The 27,774-nt window shown below is 41.3% G+C and overlaps 1 protein-coding gene across 2 annotated transcripts in view; it reads left to right on the forward strand.

Annotated features, from left to right (window-relative positions):
* The window catches only part of SYNPR (synaptoporin), a gene marked incomplete at its 3' end in the record, with an annotated part of 295,355 nt that overhangs the window by 245,479 nt on the left and 22,102 nt on the right, over nucleotides 1-27,774 (forward strand). For both annotated transcript variants that reach the window (XM_082412377.1, XM_082412378.1), the window contains one exon: nucleotides 8,937-9,135. In XM_082412377.1, the coding sequence (XP_082268503.1) occupies nucleotides 8,937-9,135 (199 nt within the window). The remainder of the gene's footprint in view (nucleotides 1-8,936; nucleotides 9,136-27,774) is intronic.

Genomic DNA, 27,774 nt, shown 5'->3' on the forward strand with positions numbered 1-27,774 from the left:
TGTTGAGAAACACCCGGAAGTGGAGAGATTAAGAGAGAGAGCCGACTATAAGAAGTCTCTCAGAAAAGGCAGCCATGGTGTGGGAAGTCAGTAAATATGTGAGTGATAAAAACAATGAATAGGGCTTCCCTGGTGGCGCAGTGGTTGAGCATCTGCCTGCCAATGCAGGGGACACGGGTTCGAGCCCTGGTCTGAGAAGATCCCACATGCCGCGGAGCAACTAGATCCGTGAGCCACAACTACTGAGCCTGCACGTCTGGAGCCTGTGCTCCGCAACAAGAGAGGCCGCGATAGTGAGAGGCCCGCGCACCGCGATGAAGAGTGGCCCCGCTCGCCACAACTAGAGAAAGCCCTTTCACGGAAACGAAGACCCAACACAGTCATAAATAAATAAATAAATTAAAAAATAATAATAATAATGAAAATCTTTGGTTATAAAAAAAAAAACAATGAATAGCATTATATTTTTTTCATGTGGGAGGCCAAGAGTAAAAACTTTGAGGTTGGATAGACTCTTTTCAAGGCTCTTGCTTCAAAAAGTTGTATTACCACTCTGTTCCTCACTTTCCTCACTGCTAAAGGAAGGGAAATAGTACCCACTTTATCAAGCTTGAAGGTTTAAGTGAGATAATACGGGAAAACCTTTGGCATGGTGCCTGGCCTAGTATGTGCTCAAGAGTGTTGTCAGTTGGTGATTAGCACCCAGTGGTAGTAGAGGTGGACTCGTTATCACTATCCTAAGTAGTGTCGCCAGATGCCATGTTTCAGGTTCAGTAGGAAAACCAGGGGAAATGACAGTCAGAGGGGACTTGTCATTTTCAACCTCCTATACATAATCTCTGCTCGCATCATTCACAACTCATTGCCTTCCCATCTTAGCTTCTCTGATGCCTGGCACGCAGGGCTCAATAAATCCTTCCTGAATGAATGAAGGACCTGAGCATAGTGGAGTTTGCCTTCTCTGTGCCGACTGGGTGATCTTTGATGATTCTTTTCAGATGTCTGAGCTCCAGCTTCCTCGTCTGTCAAATGGAGAAGGTTGCTGGGGGAAAAACAATGAGATGTAGTGTGTGAAAGTGTGTGTAAACTCCCAGGATCTTGTAGTGATTTACGTTGTGAATCATACAGGCTGAGCGAGTAGGGGTGTCTGTGAGCGTGTGAATGCACACGCAAATGCACTTATTATACACACACACACGCACACACACACGACTAGCAAAGGAAAAGTCAATCTAAAACCAGACAAATGCCAGTATTTCCTACTGGGAAGAGAGAAAGAACTGGAGCAAGAGGGTTAGAGTCTTTATCAACTGGGATCGAAAAGGATTGAAACAGGGGCTGTAGAAAATTATCTGGGGAAGAGAAACGTGCTCAGCACCACAACTGGCCAGTTGCCCTCTGGTCCCCGCCTTGGCCATTTTAATCCTGGCCGTCAGAAATTCAGTGGCAGCAGCTTGCTCCCCAACACCCTAATGCTTCCCACATTAACTCCTGGGTGGGATCACCACCCTTGGGACGTGTCATTACTGTCTTGCACTGAACCACCCCCAGGTGTGCTATTAGGAGCTTTAGTCCCATTTCCTTCCACACCCGGTGAAAGATATTGTCAACAACTTCAAAAGTCTTACTACCAGATGCCCTTAATGGTACAGTGCTATCTGAAGATGAATTTGTGCTGCCTTTACCCCCCTTCTATAAAGAACCATGGACACTATGATGATCACAATTTCAGTACGTGAAGCAGTCAGGTTCGTTTGCCCTCTACTTGCTTCTAAAGGAAATGTTAGAATAACCCAGGACAAAATTTGGAAACTAGGAAGCTTTTAATGACTTCCTGTTGGTCGGCCTAAAGGGATTCAACTCCATCATTGCTAGGTACCTTGTACGATGCCTAATTCACGTGCTTCGAGGTGGAAGCAGAACGCATGTTGGTTTAGAATCTTATTCAGTGTAAACTATCCATCTACCATTAGATTAGATGGCATGGGAAAGCTGGCTTAGTCGTTTTTATACAAACATTTGTCTGGAAATCTAAGGATGCTATAACTTTTTTTTTTTTCCTAACATCTTTATTGGAGTATAATTACTTTACAATGGTGTGTTAGTTTCTGCTTTATAACAAAGTGAATCAGTTATACATACACATATGTCCCCATATCTCTTCCCTCTTGCGTCTCCCTCCCTCCCACCCTCCCTGTCCCACCCCTCTAAGTGGTCACAAAGCACCGAGCTGATCTCCCTGTGCTATGCGGCTGCTTCCCACTAGCTGTCTATTTTACGTTAGGTAGTGTATAGAAGCAGAGAGGCAGGGATGTGCCGTAGTTACTAGTATAGGTCCTCCTAATCTGCTTGCATTCAGACTCACCTCTGCCCTCCACTACCACGTGACCTCCAGCAAGCTCACTACCCACCTCAAGCCTCAGTTTCCTCATCTGTATAATGGTGACAGATAGTACCTACTTAAGAAAGTTGTTATGAGCATTAAGTGAGATATGAGCCAGTAAAGAAGCTAACACAATGCCTGGAGGTTGAAAAATGGTGGTGGTGTTATAAATATTTTTATTAATGAAGCAACACCAACTTGCTTAATATTTTTTCAAGCCATACAAACAGAACTAAAAACTATGGGTGCCCAGCAGTTCCTTTAGTTTAATTGAAGCAGGAGTGAAATGCTTTAAAGGCTGTGTTTAAGTGTTGGTAAAATTTTTAAAAGAAAAAAGAAGAACCTACTCTCACATGGAGGGTTTTTTTGTGGATTGACACAATGCAGTAAAACCCAACAAAAGCAATTACCCCTTGATTGAGTCAGGCCAGCTGAGGAGGGAATTATACATTTGAAATCAACAAATTGGATTTGATCCTTTTGCAGGCTCAGCAATTGTTGCCTGACTAGTCCTTCAGAAGATCAGAGGTGGCTCCATCAGTTTCCATATTCCATCAGCCGAGGCGCTCTGTCTGTACAGAACAGTTTTCCCCTTGTTTAGGTTCTAAATGAATGATATTTGCTTCCAAAGTTATTATAGCTGCTAAACACATGCTGACTCTAAAATCTCTCCCTCCAAAATAAAGCATATATATTTATGCATATGTATGTAACTGTTACCTAAAAGAACCTTTCTGGTAAAATATATTTAGTAATAGATGCCATCCCATAGCATTCAAAATGTTCAGTGATATGAATTATAATGCTCAGACCATTTTGAGCTGATGTGCTCTTCCTTTATAAATGATCCCTATTCCCTTCCACGGAATAGACACCAGCATAGAGCTTCACTTCTGTTTTCCCTCTTGCTCCTGATTTTACCCCGTGTGGCTTGAGAGCTAAATACCAAGCTATAGATCACTGGTATTAATAAGCACGGCAAATTTGTTAGTGATTTTTTTTTTTGCCTTGTGCCAATAAGCACCATTAACATTTACTGAAAATGAATGCAATAAGTTAGCAACGAGGAAAATGTTGATATTCAGCTGACTGCATAGAAAAAAATTATTTTATTCTCCCCCTTCCTGCTGCTCTCAGAGTACACAAAAATTGCAGACCCAGTCTGTACGTGTGAGCTGAGGGAACTGGCGTTTGGAAGCATTGCTGATCCTAACACCTGGAAAGCAAGTGTGCATGCTTCTAAATAGTTGCCACACATGACGTGGTCCTGCCTGCTATTTTTGTTTTACATGTTGTTTATTATAAAAAAAATCTTTCCAATCTTGGTCTTCAGATAAAGATCCACTCCTAGGTATTTATCCAAAGAAAACAAAAACACTAAGTAGAAAAGATATATGCACCCCTGTATTCACTGCATCATTATTTACAATAGCCAAGATATGGAAGCAACCTAAGTGCCCATTAATAGATGAAAGGATAAAGATATATATGCAGTGGAATATTAGCCATAAAGAAGAATGAAACCTTGCCATTTTCGACAACATGGATGAACCTAAAGGGTATTATGCTTAGTGGAATAAGTCAGACAGAGAAAGACAAATACTGTGTGATTTCACTTACATGTGGAATCTAAAAAACAAAACAAATGATCAAACATAACAAAACAGAAACAGAGTTATAGATACAGAGAACAAACAGGTGATTGCCAGAGGGAGGAGACTGGAGGGAGGAGAGAAATAGTTGAGGGAGATTAAGAGGTACAAACTTCCAGTTGCAAAATAAGTGAGTGACAGGTATGAAATGTACAGTGTGGGGAATATAGTCAATAACTATGTAATATCTTTGTGTTATAGTATCATAACTAGACTTATCACGGTGATCATTTTGAAATGTATAGAGATATCAAATCACCGTGTTGTGCAATGGGAACTAACGTAGTGTTGTAGGTCAATTATACTTCAGAAACAAACAAACTCATAGAAAAAAAGATCAGCTTTGTGGGTACTGGGGGGTGGAGGTTGGGGGGAGGGGGAATTGGATGAAGACATTCAAAAGGTACAAATTTCCAGTTATAAGATAAATAAGTACTAGGGAATGTAATGTACAACATGATAAATATAACATACTATATGTTATATATGAAAGTTAAGAGAATAAATCCTAAAAGTTGTCATCACTAGAAAAAATTTTTTTAAGTTATAAAGACCCAAGTCTATAACCTGACCCACAAGACCCTGCAGTGAGAGTCTCTGGCTACTTTTCCATCTCATCCTCCATCACTCATCCCGTTTCCTGCCATATGCCAGATCCCTAGTCATATTTCATCTGTTCCCATGTGCTGTGCTCCTTGCCTTTGCAGGATCTTGATACATGCTCTTTCATCTCTATTTTTTAACAGCTTTATTGAAATATAATTCACATACCATACAATTCATTCATTTAAAATGTACTATTGGATGGATTTTAATATATTCACAGAGTGTGTGTACATCACCACCATCAATTCTAAAGTATGTTCGTTACCCCAAGAAGAAATCCTGTACCACTAAGCCATCATCCTCAATCCTCCCCCATCAGCCCTAGGCAAACACTAACCTACTTTTTGTCTCCATAAATTTGTCTATTCTGAACATTTCCTATACATGGAATCATACAATGTGTGGTCCTTTGTGACGGGCTTCTTTCACTTAGCATAATGTTTTCAAGGATCATCTATGCTGTAACTTGGATCAGTACTTCATTCCTTCGTATTGACAAATAATATTCCACCCTATGGCTATACCACATTTCATTTATCCATTCATCAGCTGACAGATGTTTGGGTTGTTTCCACTTTTTGGCTGTTATGAATAATGCTGATATGAACATTCTAGTACAAGTTTAGTGCAGACAAATGTTATCATTTCTCTTGGATATGTATCTAGGAGTGGAATTGTCAGACCATGTGATAACTCTTATGTTTAACCCCTTGTAGAACTGCCAGACTGTTTTTCCAAAGTGGCTGTACCATTCACATTTCCACCAACAATGTATGAAAGTTCCCAGCTTTCTAATTGGAACTTATTATTCCAATCCTATCTTGTTATTCCAATCTAATCTCACTAACTCTTCTTATTCCAATTTTATAATCATTTTGATTGTAGCCATCCTAGCAGGTGTGAAGTTGTATTTCATTGTGCTTTTTTCTCAGCTTTTGATCTAGACAATTTCTACTCAATTTTCAAGCTGCAGCTTAAAAATCACTTCCACAGGGACTCTTACCCTGACCACCCCACCCCCAGACTAGCCTAGGGCTCCTCTCAGAAAAGCTATCTTTTCCCTCTAAACTTGAAGTTCAACATGAGCAGGGACCAGCCCATCTATCTTTGTTCCCTACGTTATCCCCAGAATCTAGACGTTGCGTGAACTACAGAGCTTCTTGTTAAAAATATAGGTTGAGTGTTTCTTTTTCTGGCTGAGTAATATTCCATTGTATAAATGTGCCACATCTTCTTTATCCATTCATCTGTCGGTGGACATTTAGCTTGCATCCATGTCCTGGCTACTGTAAATAGTGCTGCAGTGAACATTGTGGTACATGACTCTTTGAATTATGGTTTTCTCAGGGTATATGCCCAGTAGTGGGATTGCTGGGTTGTATGGTAGTTCTATTTTTAGTTTTTTCAGGAACCTCCATACTGTTCTCCATAGTGGCTGTATCAATTTACATTCCCACCAAGAGTGCAAGAGGGTTCCCTCTGTTATACAGAGTGAAGTAAGTCAGAAAGAGAAAAACTTTCTCTGTATGCTAACACATATATATGGAATCTAAAAAAAAAAAAATGGTTCTGATGAACCTAGGGGCAGGACAGGAATAAAGACACAGATGTAGAGAATGGACTTGAGGACACAAGGAGGGGGAAGGGTAAGCTGGGACGAAGTGAGAGAATAACACTGACATATATACACTACCAAATGTAAAATAGATAGCTAGTGGGAAACAGCCGCATAGCACAGGAGATCAGCTCGGTGCTTTGTGACCACCTAGAGGGGTGGGATAGGGAGGGTGGGAGGGAGACGCAAGAGGGAGGGGATATGGGGATGTACGTATGCGGGAGGGGATATGGGGATATACGTATGCATGTAGCTGATTCACTTTGTTATGCAGCAGAAACTAACACAACACTGTAAAGCAATTATGCTCCAATAAAGATGTTAAAAAATATGTTGAGTGGATGACGTATACAAGATAGTGAGAAAAAAAGTGTTCGTTTTTTGAAAATCACCTCTATCAGAATAATTGGCATGATTACCTTTTCAGTCTATTTCATTTTTCAGCATTCCCACAGACTCAGCTATAGAGAAATATCTTACTATCTCTGGCAAGGGGAGGAAAGGGTCTCTACAGCATAACCATGATGAATGCTTCTATTTTCCTGAATTTTACTGAAGCTGTACACTTTTCTGGTTGACAAGAAACAAGAGGATCTTCAGTATAAATAAGCAAAATCAAGCTGACTATGTAAACAGTTTTCTCAAGTCAAGCAATAAATGAAAAAGCATAGGTTTCTGAGAAATAAGGAACTTAGGGGGACTGGAGTTTTCTGCTTTGGTTGTCAGCTAGGCTACACCCCTAGAGATTTCAGTTCAGTAGGTCTGGGACAGACCCTGCAATATACATTTTTTTTTTTTTTTAGAAAGCCATGTGGAGAGGGCTGTCTTTTTTTTTTTTTTTTTTTTGGCTGTGTTGGGTCTTCGTTTCTGTGCGAGGGCTTTCTCTAGTTGTGGCAAGCGGGGGCCACTCTTCATCGCGGTGTGCGGGCCTCTCACTATCACGGCCTCTCCCGTTGCGGAGCACAGGCTCCAGACACGCAGGCTCAGTAGTTGTGGCTCACGGGCCTAGTTGCTCCGCGGCATGTGGGATCTTCCCAGACCAGGGCTCGAACCTGTGTCCCCTGCATTAGCAGGCAGACTCTCAACCACTGCGCCACCAGGGAAGCCCCTGGAATATACATTTTTAACAAGACCCATAGTCATGATGCTAATTGTCCATGGGCTCCACTTTTTAAAAAACTCATCCTAGTTTTAATATTCTCATTATTTAATAGAAACAGATTAACGTAGAAGTTAAAAAGTTCCTGGCCCTATTTACTAGCTTTGTGGTTTAGCACAAATTACTTAATCTTTTCTAAGCCTGTTTCTTCATGTGTAAAGGGGGAAGGGGGCAATAAAATGCCTACATCCTAGGGCTGCTGTGAGCATTAAATGAAACAATACATATAAAACACAATATCTAGCACATAAATGCTCCAGTATGTTAGTTGCTATTAGTATTACTATTTTATCATTTTGTCATTATCCGAATTGTAAGAGAATGTACACAAAAAAATATATTTTAAAGAATCAAGTTTTGCTTAGTAAGAGAAATACTTCTTAAGCATAAGTTGGGAATTTATCGTGTTCGTCAATGGTTTTATCATCATTGTTAGTTTTGTAGGTAATTTTCCAGGTGTTCCTTTACTGATATCACTAAGTGTCATTCATGTCTGTTTCCAAGTGCCTCCCTAAACCTCAAGGAATAATTTAGTCATTTCTGAAGAAGCAGAATTTTGGCTCCTATATTGAATTACAGATCACCACCCAGTTCACAACATGAGCTATGTACTAGATGTAACACATCTTCCGTAGGTGTCATTTATTGAGCAGAATGTACTGCCCTCCAAAATCTTATTTTTCTCTATTAAGTAATATATTGGGCCTGGGTGCTGTCCTGATAGAACTTATTCTCTAAGGTAGAAGTTCTCAAAGTTCAATCAAACTAGGGTGTATCAGCCATCTTACAGAATCAAGAATGTTTGTTCACTTATCCAAGTCCTGTTTACTGAGTGTCTAACAAGTGTCAGGCATTCAGGATTTACAGAGAAGAAGAAAGTCAAGATCCCAAATCAAGTGGAGACAGAAAAAAAAAAAAAACCAAGTAATTAAATACATTACCGAGGAAGTGTGGTTGGTGATGGATGCTATGAATGACATTGAACAGGGAGATGTGGTAGAAATGTCTAAGGGAAAATAACTATTTTAGATTAATAATCAGGAAAAGGCTTTCCCAGGAGATGACATTTTGAGCTGTCACCTGAATGCCACGAAGGAACCAGCCATGGGCAATGCCAGGAGACAGAGTGATTGAGGAAAAGGGAACAGTCAGTGAAAAGACCCTAAGCCAGGACCTGGTGGGTCACATTTAGGAGTTAGGGTGTGAGTCCAAGTATAACGAGAAACCACTGGAGAATTTCAGGGGGAGGATGTCATAGTCTAACCCATCATCATTTCAGGATCACTTTCCCCTTCCCTCCTCCCCTCTCTCTAAAGCGACTAGCTACTGTGAAACCTAATGGAATGATGTTTAACTGCAGTATCTGCTTCCACGAGTCCAGCTACAATCTCTGTAATTTCTCTAATGAACTTGTCACAGAGGCATGCCATGAACGTCCCAAATCACATCTCACTTATGGCATCGAGTTTTCTCTCCATAGCATTTTAACGATTCTCCTCTCTGGTGTCTCTGGTACTTTAGGTTACACCAGGTGACGTTTGAGGTGCCCACCTGTGAGGGGAAGGAGCGGCAGAAGGTGGCCCTGATTGGCGACTCCTCATCTTCGGCAGAGTTCTTTGTCACCGTGGCTGTCTTTGCCTTCCTCTACTCCTTGGCCGCCACTGTCGTTTACATTTTCTTCCAGAACAAGTATCGAGAAAACAACCGGGGTCCACTCATCGTAAGTGGTTTGCTTTATGAAATAACTTTTTCTGTCCCTTCTAATTTCTTTTTTCCAGTGCTTAAAGGCTTTGGAGTTACCTGAGCCCTCAGGGCAGGTGTTTGAAAGGCAATCACGTTCTTTTTCATCCAAATCTCTTAGATCTAAAACGAAAACATGATGCCTGTCATTCTTTTGTGCCCATGCCTGTCATTCTTTTGTGCCCCTGCGCTGGAGAAGTATTGTAAGAGTTGCTAGAAACTCCTCTGCAATAAATGCTTGGAAATCTCATGAGATCAAGGAAAGAGTAGTGAGGCTTGCTGCAGATTTATTTATAATTCCAGTATTATGGAGTTAGTCGACCATTTTTTCTCACTGGTTGTTTAGACAATGTGACTTGTACTTATTGAAATGTGTTATTCCTTTGGTATATGATAGACTGGTCATAGAATGGTTTAGTTTGAAGATGGAGTTCTCTGTCTCTGAATCTCTCTTTCTCTCTCTCTCTCTCTCCCCCTCGATCTTATCTCTTTCCACCACCAACCCTCCCCCACTTTCTTTTTCCTTATACAATGGTTCAAGGACTCACCTGGGTGAAACCAGTCTAGCTCAGCATGTCCAAATAGGGACACACAGACACCTAGGCGGACACAACAACTCTCAGAGGGATACATAAGCGTGGATAACTTTAAGGAAATACATTAAAAATTTTTCAGCTTTCTCATGTACATTTGCCTAAAACTTATCTTACTGAGAATGCCCTGCTTCTGAAAATATGTTACTGCTTCTTTCTTAATCACCTATTCCCCTTTTATAAAATAAAAGCATCCTTCTTTTCCATCCCCATACACGGGATATTGCTAGGTTGCGAAGCCTTGGAGTCATTAAAAAAAAGGACCATTTGAAATATCGGTGTTGGTATTGACAAAAGTGAGGTATTCAAATGGCTGGGTAGTGTATCCTTTTGCATCTAAGGAGGTTTCCAATTTTTTCCTTTCAATAAAATAGAAATTCCTAATCTACGTCAGCTGATAGATCATTAAAAAGTAATTTTTGATGACAGATCACTCTGTGGTCTGGGACATATTACTCAGAAGGAATTCAGAGAAATTAATGGCATCACTATAACAAAACCCCATCCATTCTCATCTACTCATTTCTGTGAGCAAACCTTCTCAACACATCTGTACAATGAGAAATGGAAATAGAATTTATGCTGAATCAAGTCCCATGTTAGAAGTAAGTAATATTTGTCCCTCGAAAGTACATCAACTAATTGAAGAAAAAACAGTCCCATACATTTCTAATAAAAATTTTACTTTTAAAATTTAATAATTATTAACATGTATAATATATTTATGTTGTTTTGGACAATTGTGCATTAATAACATTTTTAATGATTACCCAACTCAAAAGAAAAATTTTTGATACTTAAAGCATTAGGGTCATGGGTAATCAGAGAGTAATTTTAATTTATATACATATTTTTGTTGCAAAGAAATGTAACAGGGTGATCGATAAAATGCTTTCCAGTATAAAAAAATGTTATATGAGGCTATGATTCGGTGGGGGAAGTATAATGGAAATGCAAGTTCAAGGAGAACAAAAAGAACATGTAAAGTTTCTGACTGTTAATGAGGAATTTGTTTAATAATTTTTAATTAATTTATTTATGGCTGTGTTGGGTCTTTGTTTCTGTACGAGGGCTTTCTCCAGTTACGGCAAGTGGGGGCCACTCTTCATCGTGGTGCGCGGGCCTCTCACCATCGCGGCCTCTCCTGCTGCGGAGCACAAGCTCCAGACGCGCAGGCTCAGTAATTGTGGCTCACGGGCCCAGTTGCTCCGTGGCATGTGGGATCTTCCCAGACCAGGGCTCGAACCCGTGTCCCCTGCATTGGCAGGCAGACTCTCAACCACTGCGCCACCTGGGAAGCCCCTGTTTAATAATTTTTAAATGGGTAATAGAGAGTATCAAATAACAATTCCATTGAATTCATCTAAAAATTGATACAATGGGATATATTTTTAAATATCAATACTTATGCCCAACATTACACTCTTGCAACTGTTTAGACTTTTAATAAAAACAAAATTATATGTCAACTTTATACGAATAGGCACACAGTTTTTACAAATTCTTTTAGGGAGTACGTGAGTGAAATAAATTTTACAGATCTCTAGTCTAATCTATATATTATAGAGACTAGAAACTTAAAAACATGTTTTGAAGGGTAACTGGGAGAAACCCCTATTTGTAAAACGTCATGATTAAGTTTGAAGGGACTGGGGAAAGATCTGTTTTATAGCACTTCAGTATGTTATTGTGGAAAAAGAAGAGTCAATCAGCAGAACTTGAACTTTTGGACAGATGTCTTTTTTTAAATTTTCCCTCCCAAATTGGAGCTACTGGTCTTAATGGTTTTAAAATATCTTTAACAGTGTCACCTACCTTGGGGTTAACCCTCGCATGATGTGCAGATAGATACGTCAGAGAGGTTGACATACGTGTGTGTGTGTGTGTACTATAAAACTGACATGTGTACATCCTTCCTGGATACATGTAGACACTCTCATAGAATTCTAAAGTCTGAGGAAATACTCTGACTTCCAGAGAGAAGAAACTGACTCAGTTAGTTTGCCCATAAAGTGGGAAAAGCTCTGTTTTGTTATATAAAACTACATTCTCCTCATAAGAAGTAATCTGGTAAGGCCATGCTATTTCATCTCTGTGTAAATAGTCTTTCCCATCAAGCAGGATATGATGAAATCCTGAATTGTGTACTACATTGGGTAGGTATTGTTTTATTACATCGTGGAAGAAGGGGAGGAGCGGGGAGTTAATTCTAGTAATAAAAAGGGAAAGGCTCCTAGGTGAGACTTCAGTGATATTAAAAAACTGATGTGCTCATTACTTAGCAGATAAAAGTTAATTTAAAAGCGAGCCCGAATCCTAAGAGTCACAGAGACAGAATGAATGTAGAGGATCAGTATGACGCCATTGCAGCTGCAAATGACAAGCCTTTCCAGTTCTAATCCCACCACAGTGGGGCCGTGACTGGGGAAGGAGGGGTGGGCTATGGTACCCACCCTTAACTGTGAGTTAGCAGGTTAAGGCCAATCCACAGTGTGAGCAAGATCTCAAGAAGGTGGTTCATACCTAAGAAAACCTTCAAATACTAAACTAACAGTAATTGTACTTTTTAAATAAATTTATTTATTTGTTTATTTATTTTTGGCTGTGCTGGGTCTTCGTTTCTGTGCGAGGGCTTTCACTAGTTGCGGCGAGCGGGGGCCACTCTTCATCACGGCGTGCGGGCTTCTCACTGTCGCGGGCTCTCTTGTTGCGGAGCACAGGCTCCAGACGCGCAGGCTCAGTAGCTGTGGCTCACGGGCCCAGTCGCTCCGCGGCATGTGGGATCTTCCCAGACCAGGGCTGGAACCCGCGTCCCCTGCACTGGCAGACAGACTCTCAACCACTGCGCCACCAGGGAAGCCCCTAATTGTACTTTTTTAAAGCCAAGCCTATTTATTCAGAAAGATGGCTACTGATCATTACTTGTTCTCTCTGTTCCTGTCACTAACTATTCTTTTGTTATTGTTGCTTTGTTTTTTACAAAACCCACATTTTTCCCTTTATTCTGTAGTTCGGGATTCTCTATAATCCTCTAGGACATGACAGGATACATCATGCACAGATCAGATCAATGTGGAGGAAAGTGATGAGGATGGCGATGGTGTTGATAATAGTAACAACAATAATACCGACTGGTATTGATAGAGTTTCTTACTCTGTGTGGAGTTGATTTAATACTCACAACAACCGTAGCTTGTATTGTTTTACACTTTTATAGGTGAGGAAAGGGAGGCTCGAAGTTACCCAATTAACTCTCCCAGGTCACATCACTAATAGTCAGAGGGTAGAGTTTGAACCCAGGTCTCTCCAAATCCAGGGCCCAAATTCATAACTACCATGCAAGAGGGTCCAAAATCCTGATAGGCAACGTGCTACAAATTTGGAGGGGCATAGGTGGGTAGGACAAATTGGTTTATACACCTGGACAGCTCCTGTTATTTTCTTGCTCAGGATATAGAGAAACCAAACCCTAGAACCCCTAGACTTTTCTGCTTATTTGACTGTCATAGAGGGTTTTTTTAAAATTTGCCTTCAGAATCCATTTGGAGTTATAGAATGGCTGCTGTGAATCTATGATGCTTGGATAACTAGAGGGTTCTGCTGTTTATCTCTGTTGCACATGAAGGATGTCAGTGATAGAAAACAGGCTTTAAACATGCCCAAGATCAATGGCTATTATAAATCAGAGATTACCAGGACTGATTACTATATATTTGTAAGCCGTCGTGAGCAATTTCAGGCAGACTGGAGCCAATGGCTATTATCAATGGCTATTTTTTAAGGTATCTTTCTCTACTGAATATGCTTGACAAGATTGCCCACCTTTAAGTGAAAATGAGAATCTGCATGTCTTTAGAAGTAACATAATTGTTAATGATGCTGAATGACACAATAGTGAGAAAATCAGGCCAAAAGAATCAGCCAGCTACTGTATGTCACTACAGTGAGTGCCTTCTTGTACAGATGAATAAATATCTTTCTCAGAAAGCAGAAGTGGCCACCTGAATGGTGCATGATTGTGGAATTGAAATGTCACCTCTGGTTATATCATTCTGTCATGTTCCTTAGAGTACAGTTTTAAAGCCAAATCTCCTGCCTAGATTTCTGAGACAGGATGTTCTGAACCATTTTCAGATCTCATGTCAAATAGTGACGATGTGAGGCTTTAGGGTTTTTTTTTAAATATTAATGTAAAGTAGTTTAAAAAACTAATAAACACCATCCCACATTTTGGTGAATCCTTCTCACGAGAGATTTGGCTTAAAGTAACTACTCTAAATGTCAAGTAGAATCAATATTCACTTTAAGATTTTGTGGGAAAGGAAGTGGCTGTGTTGTTGAAGCTCTCCTTTTCCCATAAAGGAGACCAGGTTGACCAGAGGCAGTTTATGGGGCTAGAAGTGTTTACCCATTGCGGTCACACGGTGGTACCATGGCTCACGTTTGTTTTATGCCTGATGCATTCCTAATATTTTCATATTTCCCATCCAGCCTCAAAACAATCCTGAGAGAGACGTGGAGCGATTACAATCAGCCTCATTCTACAGATTCACTGTGACTCCTCTTTATCAAGCACCAGGCATGGGAAAATGAATCCCTGGGAGATTAGGGACCTTGTCTGTGGTCAGAGAAGTTAACGGCAGAACAAGGACTCAGACTCTTAGGCCAGTGATCTTGAGGGTAGTGGCTAAACTATGGGGTCCTGGATTTTAATCCCCCTGTATGACCTGTTATTTAACAGTTGGAAGCCTACAACTTTATCTATAGAATGAAGCTAATAATAATACACATGTCACAAGGCTGCTGTAAGAAAAGGAAGAGTTAATGCCTACAGAGCGCTTTGCACAGGGAGAGGCACACCAGCAAGTGATGGATTAATGGTATCTAATTGTAGCCCTGTTGTTACCCTTCATGTTAATTTTTCTCCTGCCCATTACTAGGTAGTACCTTAGCCCCCTAAAGAGGAATTACAGGCGCCTTCCTTTAATTGCCTGAAGCCCTCACAATCCTACTCTCCTCCAGTCCCCTTACCCCAGGCACTTTCTTCCCTCGCCCCCGACCCGCTGCCAAGTCCCACACGATCAAGCTTGACTCAGGACTACTTCTAAGATCACAATTGCTGGGTTGAGCCTTTCAGTTAACCTTTCTGTTTCTGGAAGCCTGCTCTATGAGATGATTGGAAGGTGGATTTTTAACCCCCTAACAAAACAGGGCTCCCCATTGTCAAGTAGGGGCTGAGGCCATCACTGAGAGGAGAATAGGAGGCAGGCACAGAGCTGGTTGCTCAGAGAATCCAACGCGTGTTCCTACTCTCAACTGCATCTTTCTTGGCTGTCATTAGAGATGGAAATCAGAATTGCAGTCTCTGAGCTATTCAGCAATTGCTGAGAAGCCCCTCTCTCGCCTCTCCTCTTCTCTTTCCTCCCCTTCCTCACCCTTTTTCCCTCTTTTCTTCTCTTTCTTCCCTCTCTCTTCTCTCTTCTCTCATCGTGTTAGTTATACTTCATGTCTAAGTGTATTTCACTTAAACTGTATCTTCAACAGGCCAAGCAATGTGTGTATATGGGTGAACTAAAAGCATCCAGCCTGATGAGGAAAATTATTTAATAATTATGACTCTCCTACAAATGACCTGCTAGAGGTTATGTAGTTGGGCTTTGGTGACCTACCAGGAGGAGGAAGTGAACCTCCACCCGGAAGCCAAGGCACTCCCTCCCCAGGTGGGCTGGGCTAATAGTAAAGACAACTTCACAGCATGTGGTGGAGGATGAGAGGATAAACGGAGGAGATTATTTTGAAATTCTGCCTCAAGTATAATGTATTTGGTGCAAAAAAAGAATAACATCATTTGAAGCCTCCCAAATGTGTATCTTCTTAGGGGTAGGCATACCTGTCAGAATCTGACATTCTGGCTTGTGGGGTGTGTGTGTGTGTGTGTGTGTGTGTGTGTGTGTGTGTGTGTGTGTGTGTGTGTAGTTTCCACTTCCTCACTCTTTAAACCAAGAAGTGTTGGCAGTACAAAAGGGCATGGACCTAAAAAGAAACGAAATTGAGTTTGGTTTTTTTTGTTTGTTTGTTTGGTTGGTTGGTTTTTAAATTTTTATTCATTTATTTATTTATTTTTGGCTGTGTTGGGTCTTCGTTTCTGTGCGAGGGCTTTCTCTAGTTGTGGCAAGCGGGGGCCACTCTTCATCGCGGTGCGCGGGCCTCTCACTATCGCAGCCTCTCTTGTTGCAGAGCACAGGCTCCAGACGCGCAGGCTCAGTAGTTGTGGCTCACGGGCCCAGTTGCCCCGCGGCATGTGGGATCTTCCCAGGCCAGGGCTCGAACCCGTGTCCCCTGCATTGGCAGGCAGATTCTCGACACTGCGCCACCAGGGAAGCCCCAAAATTGAGTTTTTTGTAGTGAGGTGGATGGACCTAGAGTCTGTCATACAGAGTGAAGTAAGTCAGAAAGAGAAAAACTAATACCGTATGCTAACACATATATATGGAATCTAAAATAATAATAATAATGGTTCTGAAGAACCTAGGGTCAGGACAGGAATAAAGAGGCAGACGTAGAGAATGGATTCGAGGACACGGGGAGGGGGAAGGGTAAGCTGGGAGGAAGTGAGAGAGTGGCATGGACATGTATACACTACCAAATGTAAAATAGATAGCTAGTGGGAAGCAGCCGCATAGCACAGGGAGATCAGCTCGGTGCTTTGTGACCACCTAGATGTGTGGGATAGGGAGGGTGGGAGGGAGGGAGATGCAAGAGGGAAGATATATGGGGATATATGTGTATGTATAACTGATTCACTTTGTTATAAAGCAGAAACTAACACACCATTGTAAAGCAATTATATTCCAATGAAGATGTTTAAAAAAAAAAAAGGGCATGGACCTAACCTTACGCAAACTGTTAATCTAAACTACTATATATTTTGCATCAACAAATACATCGTTCCAGAATCGGCACCACAGATGAAGGCAAATAAATTAATCCACTTTAAATGTTCCCAGCACAACGTCTACACGTTTGATCAGATTTTACATCCTCAGCTCTTTTCTAGCTTTCTTATGATTAGCAGATTCTTAATTAAAGTTTAGATCAGGGTTAATTCCCACCGTATTTGGTACCACATTTCTCCAATTAACTAGTTAAACAAAGAGACGAGCTGTAGTCCGATAGCCTTAATCAAAGCAGTGAACTGCTTACGGAATTAGTGTGATTCTTCAGGGGCCCAGAGCTCTTCCTGTCCTGCGTTGGAGCCGGTGCCTTCAGAGGACTAGCAGAGAGTGTGTGTCCAAACTCCATCCATTTTTGTCAGATTTCCTCTCATTCCAGGGAACTCATCATTCAGTTAGACAAACCAGAACCTAGTGGAAATTTGGCAAAGCCCCAAATGTGTTTCCTTTTTGATTACAAGACAAAGCTCTTCCTTGGATTCAAGAGTAATGATCAAGGCTGTCTAAGTCCTGCTGGGTCCCGGGCCCTGTGCTAGGCACCAAGGACACACCGCAGAGTAAGACCTAGCTGCTGGCCTCAAGTTCCCTGCTTTATTCCTATTACCCTTGAAGGCCAAATCTGTCATGGGAAGATAGTAGGGTACCAGTGGTTAAGAATTCAGGCTCTGTACCCATACTGCTTGTGTCCAAATCTCAGCACCACTGTCTGTCACCTGTGTGACTTTGGACGGCTTATAGCACCTCTCTGTACTTGTGTTTCTTCACCTGTGAGATAGAGATAACAATGGTTCCCAGCCTGTAAAGTCGTCGATCAGATTAAATGAGTTATTGCACAGAAAGCAATTAGAACAGGAGCAAGTGCTCATGAATGCACGCCATTATCTTCCATCATGTAGCCCGGTGTCCATACTGTGCTGTCCATGCAGCTAGAGTTTATTACATTTCAGTGGACTGATGGGCTAAAAAACAAAGTGGATAAATACGAACTCCACTGACTCTCATCTTGAGAAATGCTTTGGAAGGCTTCTTGTTGCACTGTTGACATCAAACACTCTTATATATTATTTTTGTTGTTTTTTAGAGCTTCCAAATTCAGTATAAGCTGCTGTCATTTGAGACAGATGCAGTCAGCCCTAAGATGGGGTCACTCTGTCCCCATCACTCAGGTCCCCTCCCTTCAGCTCTCCCACCCCCATCCTGGCACTCAGATCTCATATTTTAGGGAAAGAGGGGGAAAGAACACAGTTCCATTAAATAAGCCAGGCTCCAGAGAACAGGAGCTTGAATCCCTTGTCAGTTGGCAAGTCTGAAAATAGCAGAGTGTGAAGAGCAAAGTGGTGTAACAGGTAGAAACTTGGAAAATTTGATTGTTTGGGGGCATCCAACTGAGAAACTAGATTCAGACTTATACCCTCCTCCTATCATTTTTTGAAAGTGGTGAAATATCGCCCACCTCACCCCGCCCCCATGATGGCAAAAATATCCTTACTCTTTGCTGAGTTTATTTCTTTGATTCCAGAACAAGCAGAGACTCACACATGCAGCTTGGATTCACTGGGGCTTTCAGCAGTTCAGTAATGTCTTGCGCTAATACCCACGGTTCATTAAACTTTCAAATAATTGGCACAAAGTCCAGAGCTTGGATTTTTTGCAGCCCTCTTAGCTCTTTCTCCCAGCTGGACATCTTCATTTCCATTGCTTATTAGCAGGACTCTAATCAAAGCCACAGAGCCATGCAAGGGAGAGCTTCAAACCTTGCCCAGGGAACAGAAGAGAATGTGACTCAAGGTAAAACTGGCTTGGATCCCTTAGGAGGGACATGGTTAATTGAAAATACCTGAGAGCTTGGGCAAGCTGTGATCTCCCCTTCACTCAAACACCCACTTATCTGAGACCTGCAACTTGGAATCTGTCTCTAAGTTATTCTGAAATGTCTAAGAAAGATCTAATTGATTCATATACTGCCTCAAGAACACCTAAGCCTGAATTGCAGTGACTTTTATTTGTAACTTTGTGGGTCCACTACCCAATTGACTAGCCACCCCTGTAGGCAGAAAAGTATGTAGATATTGATAACCTAGAAATTACAAGACCAAAAAAAAAAAAAAGGGAATTATTACAATGGAAAAAGAAATTAGAAAAATTGCAGTTGAGGCTAAGGAAAAGAAGGCTAAAATGCCACTCTTTGAGCTGCCATTTACTCTTGAGCACTTTCCACAGGCCAGAAATTAAATTAGATAGTAGTTAACTCATTTAATTCTCCAAACATCTTTAAGGCGGGTATTATTGTGCCCATTTTACAGATACTGGATCAGATTTACAGAGGTTAAGCAATTTGTACTGTGATGCACAGAGAGTGAGGCTTCAGAGACACACTCTTCATCATGGTACTCTGCTGCCACCCCACTTTTACCTGGAAGTATGAAAATGAAATCCAAGAATGTCTATCAGCCTATTCAGCATCCCCTATGTGCAAGACTTATGGGGCCTGCAGTGGCATGAAATATACAAACCCTCACTGTGCTGCAACTGACAGTCAAGTCAATAAGACAGGACAAAGACACATCATGATAAAAGCACAAGAGAAGTGTGTTTTACTAGTGCTGGTGATAGAGACATCATGTAGGAATGAATGGGAAACAGCAAGTGCCATTTATTGGCTTGAGTGGTCAGAGAAGGTTTATGGAGTCTGTGAGACTTGACAAAGAGTAGAGACCAGCTGGATGGAGGGGAGGGCTTTTTGACTAGGGGAATGGCTTGAGCAAGAATGTAGGGGGAAATAATATAATAGTAGACATTTTTGTTGGCCTGCCACCTTCCTTCGTAGACTCATATCGTCCTGCTGAACTATCAGTCATGGTACCTCACCCAGTAACATAAAATGGTCAGGTGACTCAAGCTAGGCAGTCAGAGTCTCCTCTGGGATTTATCTATGGAGTGAAGTTCTTCCTCTGGAATTGTGAGGCTAGGAAGATGTGAGTTTAGTTGATAGTGGTCACACTGCCCACAATGTGGAAGGAATCTGTGAAAAGAATAAAGCTGAGCAGAGATAAGCAGATCCTAGATATGGAGAGAAAGAAAGGTAAAGAGAGACAGAGTGACTTGACCAAAACCAAAAATGAGCACCTGGATTTAGCCATACCTGAAGCCAGACACACTCTAGACTATCCATTTTTGTAAGTTACTGAATTTCCCTTTATGCTTGCTAGTTTGGGGTTTCTCATACTTGCCGAATGAAATAATCTTGACCTATACATAATTTCTGCCTCCTCTATAAAAAAGGTATAAGAACCCATATGTCAAAAGATATTTGCTAAGATTAAATAACAAATGTCTAATATGATGGTTAGGTGCTAAGCACATAGTAGATGCTTAAAAGCAGTTTATTTATTCATAGGACCAAGAAAGAATAAGATAGAATAACTCTGGCAGTACTTCAATATTCATTATTATTTAACTCTAGTTCTTTCCATTTGTAATGGCTGCATAATATTCCATTATCACAAGATAATACGAACTATTTAACCAACCTCTCATTGTTGGATTTTGAATTTTGTGTGGTTTTCAATTTTTCTCTCTCTTCAGCAATGCTGTGATGATCAGCCTTGTGCTTCAATCTTGACATGTATTTTAAATCATTTCTTTAGGATAAAAACTCAGAAATTGATTGTTCTCTTGATTTTTATAGAAGTTTCTATTTTAAGTCCATATAAAATATATCCCTAACAAATTACCTCTGATCTGAATGAAAAATTTGGATTCCAGATTTTGATTCTACCATAGACCCTTCAATCTTACGCTGTTGGAGAAGAGCTCTCCCAAAAACGATCTGCAAAGAGAATATTTTCTTCTGAGGGGGAAAAAATAAAACCACTTGCTTTAAGGAGGCTGCCACTGAAACATTTGCTTTGAAACTTGGGATACTAAGGGGACATCAAAAATTCAATTCAAGCCATGTTTAAGGATGCAGAAGCTCAGGCTTTAATTACTAGGGAGAATCCCCAAGACAGGCATTAACCTGCATGGCAGCGTACACCTGGCCCCAGAGCTGGGCTCTGCAGACCTTTAGCTTTGGCAATCTCCTTTCTCACTGAGGCTCAGTAAGTGAAATTCAAGATCATTAACTCCTCCTCTGGCCACACACAGAAGAAGAAAACAAACATACAGAAGTTGCATGTGATGATTTTTTAAAATAAGGAAGCGCTTTATAAGTTTCATCCCGGGGTGTCTCTCGTGCCTGCAGTTCCGTGTGTGGCACGCCAGCAGATAGCCGGGCAGCAACAGGCTCAGCAGGCATCTGTGCCCAGCCCTGCCCGGCTGCCCTCGGCCTCCCATGAGCTTCTGCATAAATCTGGTGGCTTCTTTCAAACCCCAGTTAAGCTATATCCCACAGCCTTCCTTCCCTTTTTTTTTTTCACTTGTTCTATAAATTGTTGATTCAGGATTGAAAAAAACCAAGACCAAACTATATGGTATTCGTGTCCCTGATTAGAAGATCTGGCTGCTGAAAACCCCATTCTGAGCTTTATGAAACCCTCAGGCCTGGAGGATTGGCAAAGTTTATAGGGAACGGGCAGGGAGAGGGGCTCTGGAAAGGAGAGAATTGATTCGTATTAGGTCATATTTGTGGAGACTCTCAATGAAGTGGTCCCCCACCTCCTGTCTTGCATTCTTCCAGCCATCACTCCAAACACAGCTGCGTTTATGCCATGGTCCATCTCTGGCTCACCCCTCCTCACTCCAGCCTTCAAGGCCCTCCTAAGCCATGACCCTTCACCTACTCTTCAAAGCCATGTCCTACCATTCCCTATATCCCAAGTTTTCACCAAACTGGACGACTCACCATTCCCTAAACATGCTGTTTACAGGCCTACTTCTGCATAATTACTGAGCACTTGCCACCTGGAAGGTTCTCCTCTCCTCCCCTATCTCAACCTATCAAAATCTGACTCATCCTCAAAGACCCAGCTCAAACGCTGTCTGCTCCCTGCAATATTTCCTCATCGTCCACGTCCTTCCTCCAGAAGATATCTGAGTTCTCCCTCCTCAAACTTCCATACCTCCATGTGGAAATCTTTCTTTGTTCAAGTACTGCTTTGTACTTGAGTTAGATGTTGTTTTGTCGGATTCCATGACTAAACCTCAAATATCTGAAGGGCAAGGGCTATTTCTAACACAGCTATAACAGTTCCCTAAAGTCAGTATGAAAGTGAAACGAATGTCCTTCCAAGCTGGTCATCAAGGATAGGGTCTGTTGTGTGCATTCCTTCAACACGTATTTGTTGAGAGTTCCTGTTGTATGCCAGGAACTGTGAGTAGCACCGGCTGCACACAGCAAATGTGTATTCCAAGAGAGACACAGGAAGAACTGCCAGAAATATAGAATATGCACTGTCTTGTCAAGATCTGGGTCTCTAGATATTGGAGGTATCCATCAGCACTGCTACACTTCAAGCAACAGAATCCCAGAAATCGAAATAAGCATCATTGTTATGAAGACAATCCCTCAGCTCAGAAGAAACTGAGCTTGCTGTTTCAAAATGTTGGGCCCTAGCTCTTCTGAAATTCCGCCTGCAGCAAGCATACAACAACGTACAAGGAGTCTGCCCAACCAAAGTAGCTTAAGGTATCTCTGTCATGTACTTTGTTCTGATTAGGCATTTTGTAAGGGGGAAATGGAATCAAAATATAGTACACTAGCTTCCCTGTCATCTTTGTTCCTCTCTGAAATGTGAAACTTGGCCTTAATTCATACTGTTCATTTAAAAGAGGTATTTATAATTGTGCTTCATCGAGGCAAATTCAAATTTATAAACTTCTGAAGCATCCTTTCAGCCACTGGTTACTGACGCCTATCTGCTTTGTGCTTGTGGGAGATTATTTGGGAAATGTATAATCAGAAAACTAAAGAATTACTCTTGAATAAGAGCGATTCTCTTAAAGACCTCAGATATGAATTTTCTCCACAAAGAAGTTGAGATCTGGTAATATTCTATCTTCAAAATTCAGCTCTTTTCCAAGTGCTTGTAAAATAAAAGAAACAACTTTTCTATCATGCCTAATAAAATAAAGCTCATTCACCAAGACTTTATACTCTTGCTGATATAAAGTAATTTGATGACAGAATATATATGAATGGATTGCTGGGGTGAGTGGAAATTAAGTCAACTTATTTCTTTGAAACAAGTGAAATTCCCTGGAAGAAAAAATTTTCCTGGCAGGACAGGGTGACCCTCTCTCTCCACATCTCTGATCCCAGGACAGTGCCACATTTTCAGTTGTCTGCTTGTGTGTCAGTTTCCTATGCTGGAAAAAGAGCTTCTTGAAGGTAGGACTGAGTTTGTTATCTCTGAAGAACCAGCAGTAACTGGGTCAGAGCAGGAATTCACTAAGTGCTTATTAATGGAATGAACTCCAAGCTCCAATGTGTGTGTACGTGGTCCTTTAACTAGAATTCCGACCCCTACATCCACTTGTCTGTCTGTTTAAGGCAATCCTACATCTATGTGAGAGTTCTCCATGCTATACCATAGGTGCTGCGTTAGCAGAACAGATGGCTCTTTCCGTTGTAATTCAACTCAAAAGTCTTTCCAGTTGGTTTTTTTCTACCTACTGAACCAAATTACTCTAACAGGCCTTCATTTCCATCAAAATTCCATTTCTAACTGTGCATTCTTTGTATGTGCTCTTAACTGCCTCATTGCTCTGAGATTATTCAGCCTTTGCTCCTGTCTTAGGCATTGTTCTTGCAACAAAGATTAGTGCCTGCTGACTCTGAGTAAAGCATTATGCAAGGCACCATCACCTAAGCCTGTGTCTCTGCATCCTCGTTTGCCCTCTCATTTAATAGTTTATCTCTGCAAAACAGAAATACTTTCCTTCCCCAAAGCTCTTGAATTAGGGGAAGAGGTCAGATATTAAATGCTATCCCATCACTCTTGTTTAGACATACAGAATTCTTATTGGTTTGTTAAAGTGAGAAATAGGAACCCATTTTTCCCGTCTAAAACAGCTAAGTAGAAGTGAAGGGATAGATTTAAATTAGAAAGGCTATATTAAATCAGCCTAAATCAAAGCCAATTTCACTCCAGGAACTGTATGCATGAAAAGGTATAATTATAAAAATTTGATATTCTGCTGCCTTTATGCATATTCACCTTATGAACTTAGACCTCCAAAAGCCTCCTAGGACTGCTTCCCCATTTTTAATAAATGCTGAGAATGAGATGCTTCCTGAAGGAATTAAAGGAGGGAGAAGATTTTTTTTTTTTTTAAGCTTAGCAGCAACATTAAAACAAAGAAGCAGCTCTTCTGCTCAGTTTTGTGTGTGCTTTGACAGTGCTACAAATAAAATGAACCTCTGGGGAGTCAGCAAAGAAATGACGATTTGGCGATTAGGGGGACAACTAATTCCTCCGGGGGGAAATATTATTCATTGCAACTTCTAAATAACATCAGTGGGTCTCCGTGCAGTCGCTGGGAATATTTACCTTGGGAGAAAGAAGAGGTTTCAGAGAATTCCCAGAGATTTGTTAACCTAAAGCCCAGGGCTACCAGCTGGATCATGTTCTGGTCCATGGGTGCCATAATGGTCAACTCCATACCAGCTAGAGGACACTGGGAGCTAGCTCAGACTAAGCAAGTCATCACGCCCATTCATTCTCTGTGGCTGCCAACCCCAGAACTCTGTTCTGTGAGGTTTCATCAGATGTCACATCACACTGTTTTTTTAAATTTAATTTTTATTTTATATTGGAGTAGAGTTGATTTACAATATTGTGTTAGTTTCAGATATACAGCAAAGTGATTTAGTTACACATATACATATATCCATTCGTTCCCAGATTCTTTTCCCATATAGGTTATTACACAATACTGAGTAGAGTTCCCTGTGCTATACAGTAAGTCCTTGTTGATTATCTATTTTATATATAGTAGTGTGTATATGTTAATCCCAAACTCCTAATTTATCCCTCCCCCCACCATGTTTCCCCTTTGGTTACCATAAATTTGTTTTTGAAGTCTGTGAGTCTGTTTCTGTTTTGTAAATAAGTTCATTTGTATCATTTTTTTTAGATTCCACATATAAGTGATATCATATGATATTTGTCTTTCTCTGTCTGACTTACCTCACTTAGTATGATAATCTCTAAGTCCATCCACGTTAGTGCAAATGGCATTATTTCATTCTTTTTTAATGAGTGAGTAATATTCCATTGTGTGTATGTATGTATATATGTATATATATGTGTGTGTGTATACACACACACACACACACACACACACACACACACACACACACATATATAGAGAGAGAGAGAGAGAGTTGGCCAATATGTACCACATCTTCTTTATCCATGCCTCTGTCGATGGACATTTAGGTTGCTTCCATGTCTTGGCTATTGTAAATAGTGCTGCAGTGAACATTGAGGTGCATGTATTTTTCAAAGTATGGTTTTCTCTGGATATATGCCCAGGAGTGGGATTGCTGGATCATATGGTACTTCTATGTTTAGTTTTTTAAGGAAGCTCCATACTGTTCTCCATAGTGGTTGTACCAATTTACATTCCCACCAACAGTGTAGGAGGGTTCCCTTTTCTCCATGCCCTCTCCCGCATTTATTGTTTGTAGACTTTTTGGTGATGGCCATTCTGACCAGTGTGAGGTGATACCTTATTGTAGTTTTGACATTACATTATTAAGGAGGTATGTCAGGACTATTGACAGGCTGGCTTTTGTTTGACATTTCTTCCCCACCCCCAAAATCAAAATTAATGCTGTGAACCCCTCAATTCCATTAATCTTTAAGGATGTAAAACTATAAATATAATCTTGAGTGCTGTGAGCAGCTTTGAAACCCTCTGTCTTACCCAGAGAAGTTGTCACTTGCCCAGAGTCACATAGCTTGTTCTGGAAAGCTCCGTTATTGTTCAGCACATCCAAGTCCATGAAGACAGGCCAACATGTGGATCAAGCTTGTCTTGCCAATCAGCCCTGCTGTCCCATTCCTCATGTCAGTCTGGTTCAGGGCAGAGGCTGTGTGAAAGGAATATGTGGGTTGTACTGTGAATTTTTTTTGTCCTCATTTACATCGAAACAATATCTGACTCGGGGACGAATGCCTCAGCCAAAGTTGGAACAGATTTAACTGTATTTTGCAAAGAACATTTACTTACAAGATGCACTAGGTCTCAAGCTACCAGGTGGGTTGCATCAGTAGGTAAAGCCATTAGTTGAATGTCAGGGCTTTTTTTCTTCCCCTCTTAGAATCTGTGTTCTTTTCTTTCCTTGCTGTGGCTGATGAAATCTAAAATATTTATGTGGCTTTATAATGACTAGTTAACATTTAATATTTAGCACCTGATATTTGCCCAAGTGCTTGACAATCAGTATTTATTAACGGGAAGATAACTGCTAGAAAATCTGCACTGTGACATTTAGGCAGCCAGTCCCTTTGGGGGCAACGTAGGGTGTGTCTGGGAACAATGTTGGTGCCGATGATTCAGAGTGAAATTCATTGGCCAAATTCTGCCTAAGGCCTCATACTTAAACATCCCCCTAACTTACTAGACTTCATTCTAAGACTCCTGAAGGGTAGCATGCTATTATGCATTCCATTCACTTATCAAGTACTTACTGAGGATTGACTAGGTGTTGAGCATGAAGAATTAACAAGAATGTGCTCAAGTCTGAGTTAGGTGCTCCTCCCAGGATGCCTCGGGACTAACCTTAATGGGACGAGTGGTTCTCAGTGGCGGGGCCTGGGGGTGGGGGGGACTAAAGGGAATATGAAATCCAGTAATGTTTGGAGACATTTTTGGTTGTCACTACTGGAGGGCGTGCTACTGGCATCTAGTGGTAGAGGCCCAGGATGCTGTAAACATCCGAGGGTGCACAGGACACCCTAACACAGTAAAGAATTATCTGGTCCAAAATGTCAGTGGTGCCGAGGTAGAGGAGCCCTGTGGTGAGCTCTCTCTGGTTTGTAATTGTTCGGTTATATGTCAGATATATCAGTCTCCCTCATCATACTGTAAGATTTTTGAGTGCAGAAACCACTTACCTTTCATTGCGTCCCAGTACCTGACACATGTAATCCAGAACTCCATACATAGTGTTGAGTAAATTAATGAAGACAGCATCCTATCCCTGAGAGAGCCCATGATCTCAGAAATGGAGATCAGTAAACAGGCAATTCAGGGATAAAATGTGTCTGGTCTTCAGAGTATGGTCAGATAAGAGAGCTATTCTGTGTGACTTTGTAAGTTATCCTCCAAACAGATGCACTTTTGAGAACGGAAGTGAGCACTTCCAAATATCCGAGGCAGGGCGACAGGTGAAACCCTTCTACAGCCCCCACGTTACTGCGAACCCACCAGGAAGCAGGCACTGTTGCTTCCCAGAATCCACCACCACACACGTGAGGGATTTGTGAGGGATTCGACTAGGGAAGACGGCATGAGTTGCTGGAGAAGTTTACACTGCATGTCACGCAACAAAAAGTTAATGTCAGTAAATAAGTAAAACTTTGTCAGAGGCTGGGTCTTCATCCCAGGCCCCCATTTCATGCCCACCCTCTGGCAGGTGCTCTGAGGCCAGCACCTGTCTCTTCCGCTTCTTGAACTTCCCCCCACCAGCCTCTCCAGCCTTCCTCTCCAGGTGCTTCTTTCATGGTCCCCCTGCTCCCCTTTTTTATCACAAACATGCAGCTCTCTCTCAGCTTGCATCCCCAAACCCATTAGCCTTGCGCAGTCACCGAGGGGTCCTCCCTGCACGGGAACCAGTTAGAGATTGTAAATAAAAGTAACCTTTCCCAGTGTGGAGTAGGGATAAATTAGGAGGTTGGGATTAGCAGATACACACTACTATATATAAAATAGGTAATCAACAAGGACCTACTGTATAGCACAGGGAACTCTACTCAATATTTTATAATAACCTATATGGGAAAAGAACCTGAACAAGATGTATGTATATGTATAACTGAATCACTTTGCTGTACACCTGAAACTAACACATTGTAAATCAGCTATACTCCAATATAAAATAAAATTTTTTTTTTAAAAAGTGAC

Source organism: Balaenoptera physalus (assembly GCF_965194825.1).
Source record: "Balaenoptera physalus genome assembly, chromosome: 11".
NCBI lineage: Eukaryota > Metazoa > Chordata > Mammalia > Artiodactyla > Balaenopteridae > Balaenoptera > Balaenoptera physalus.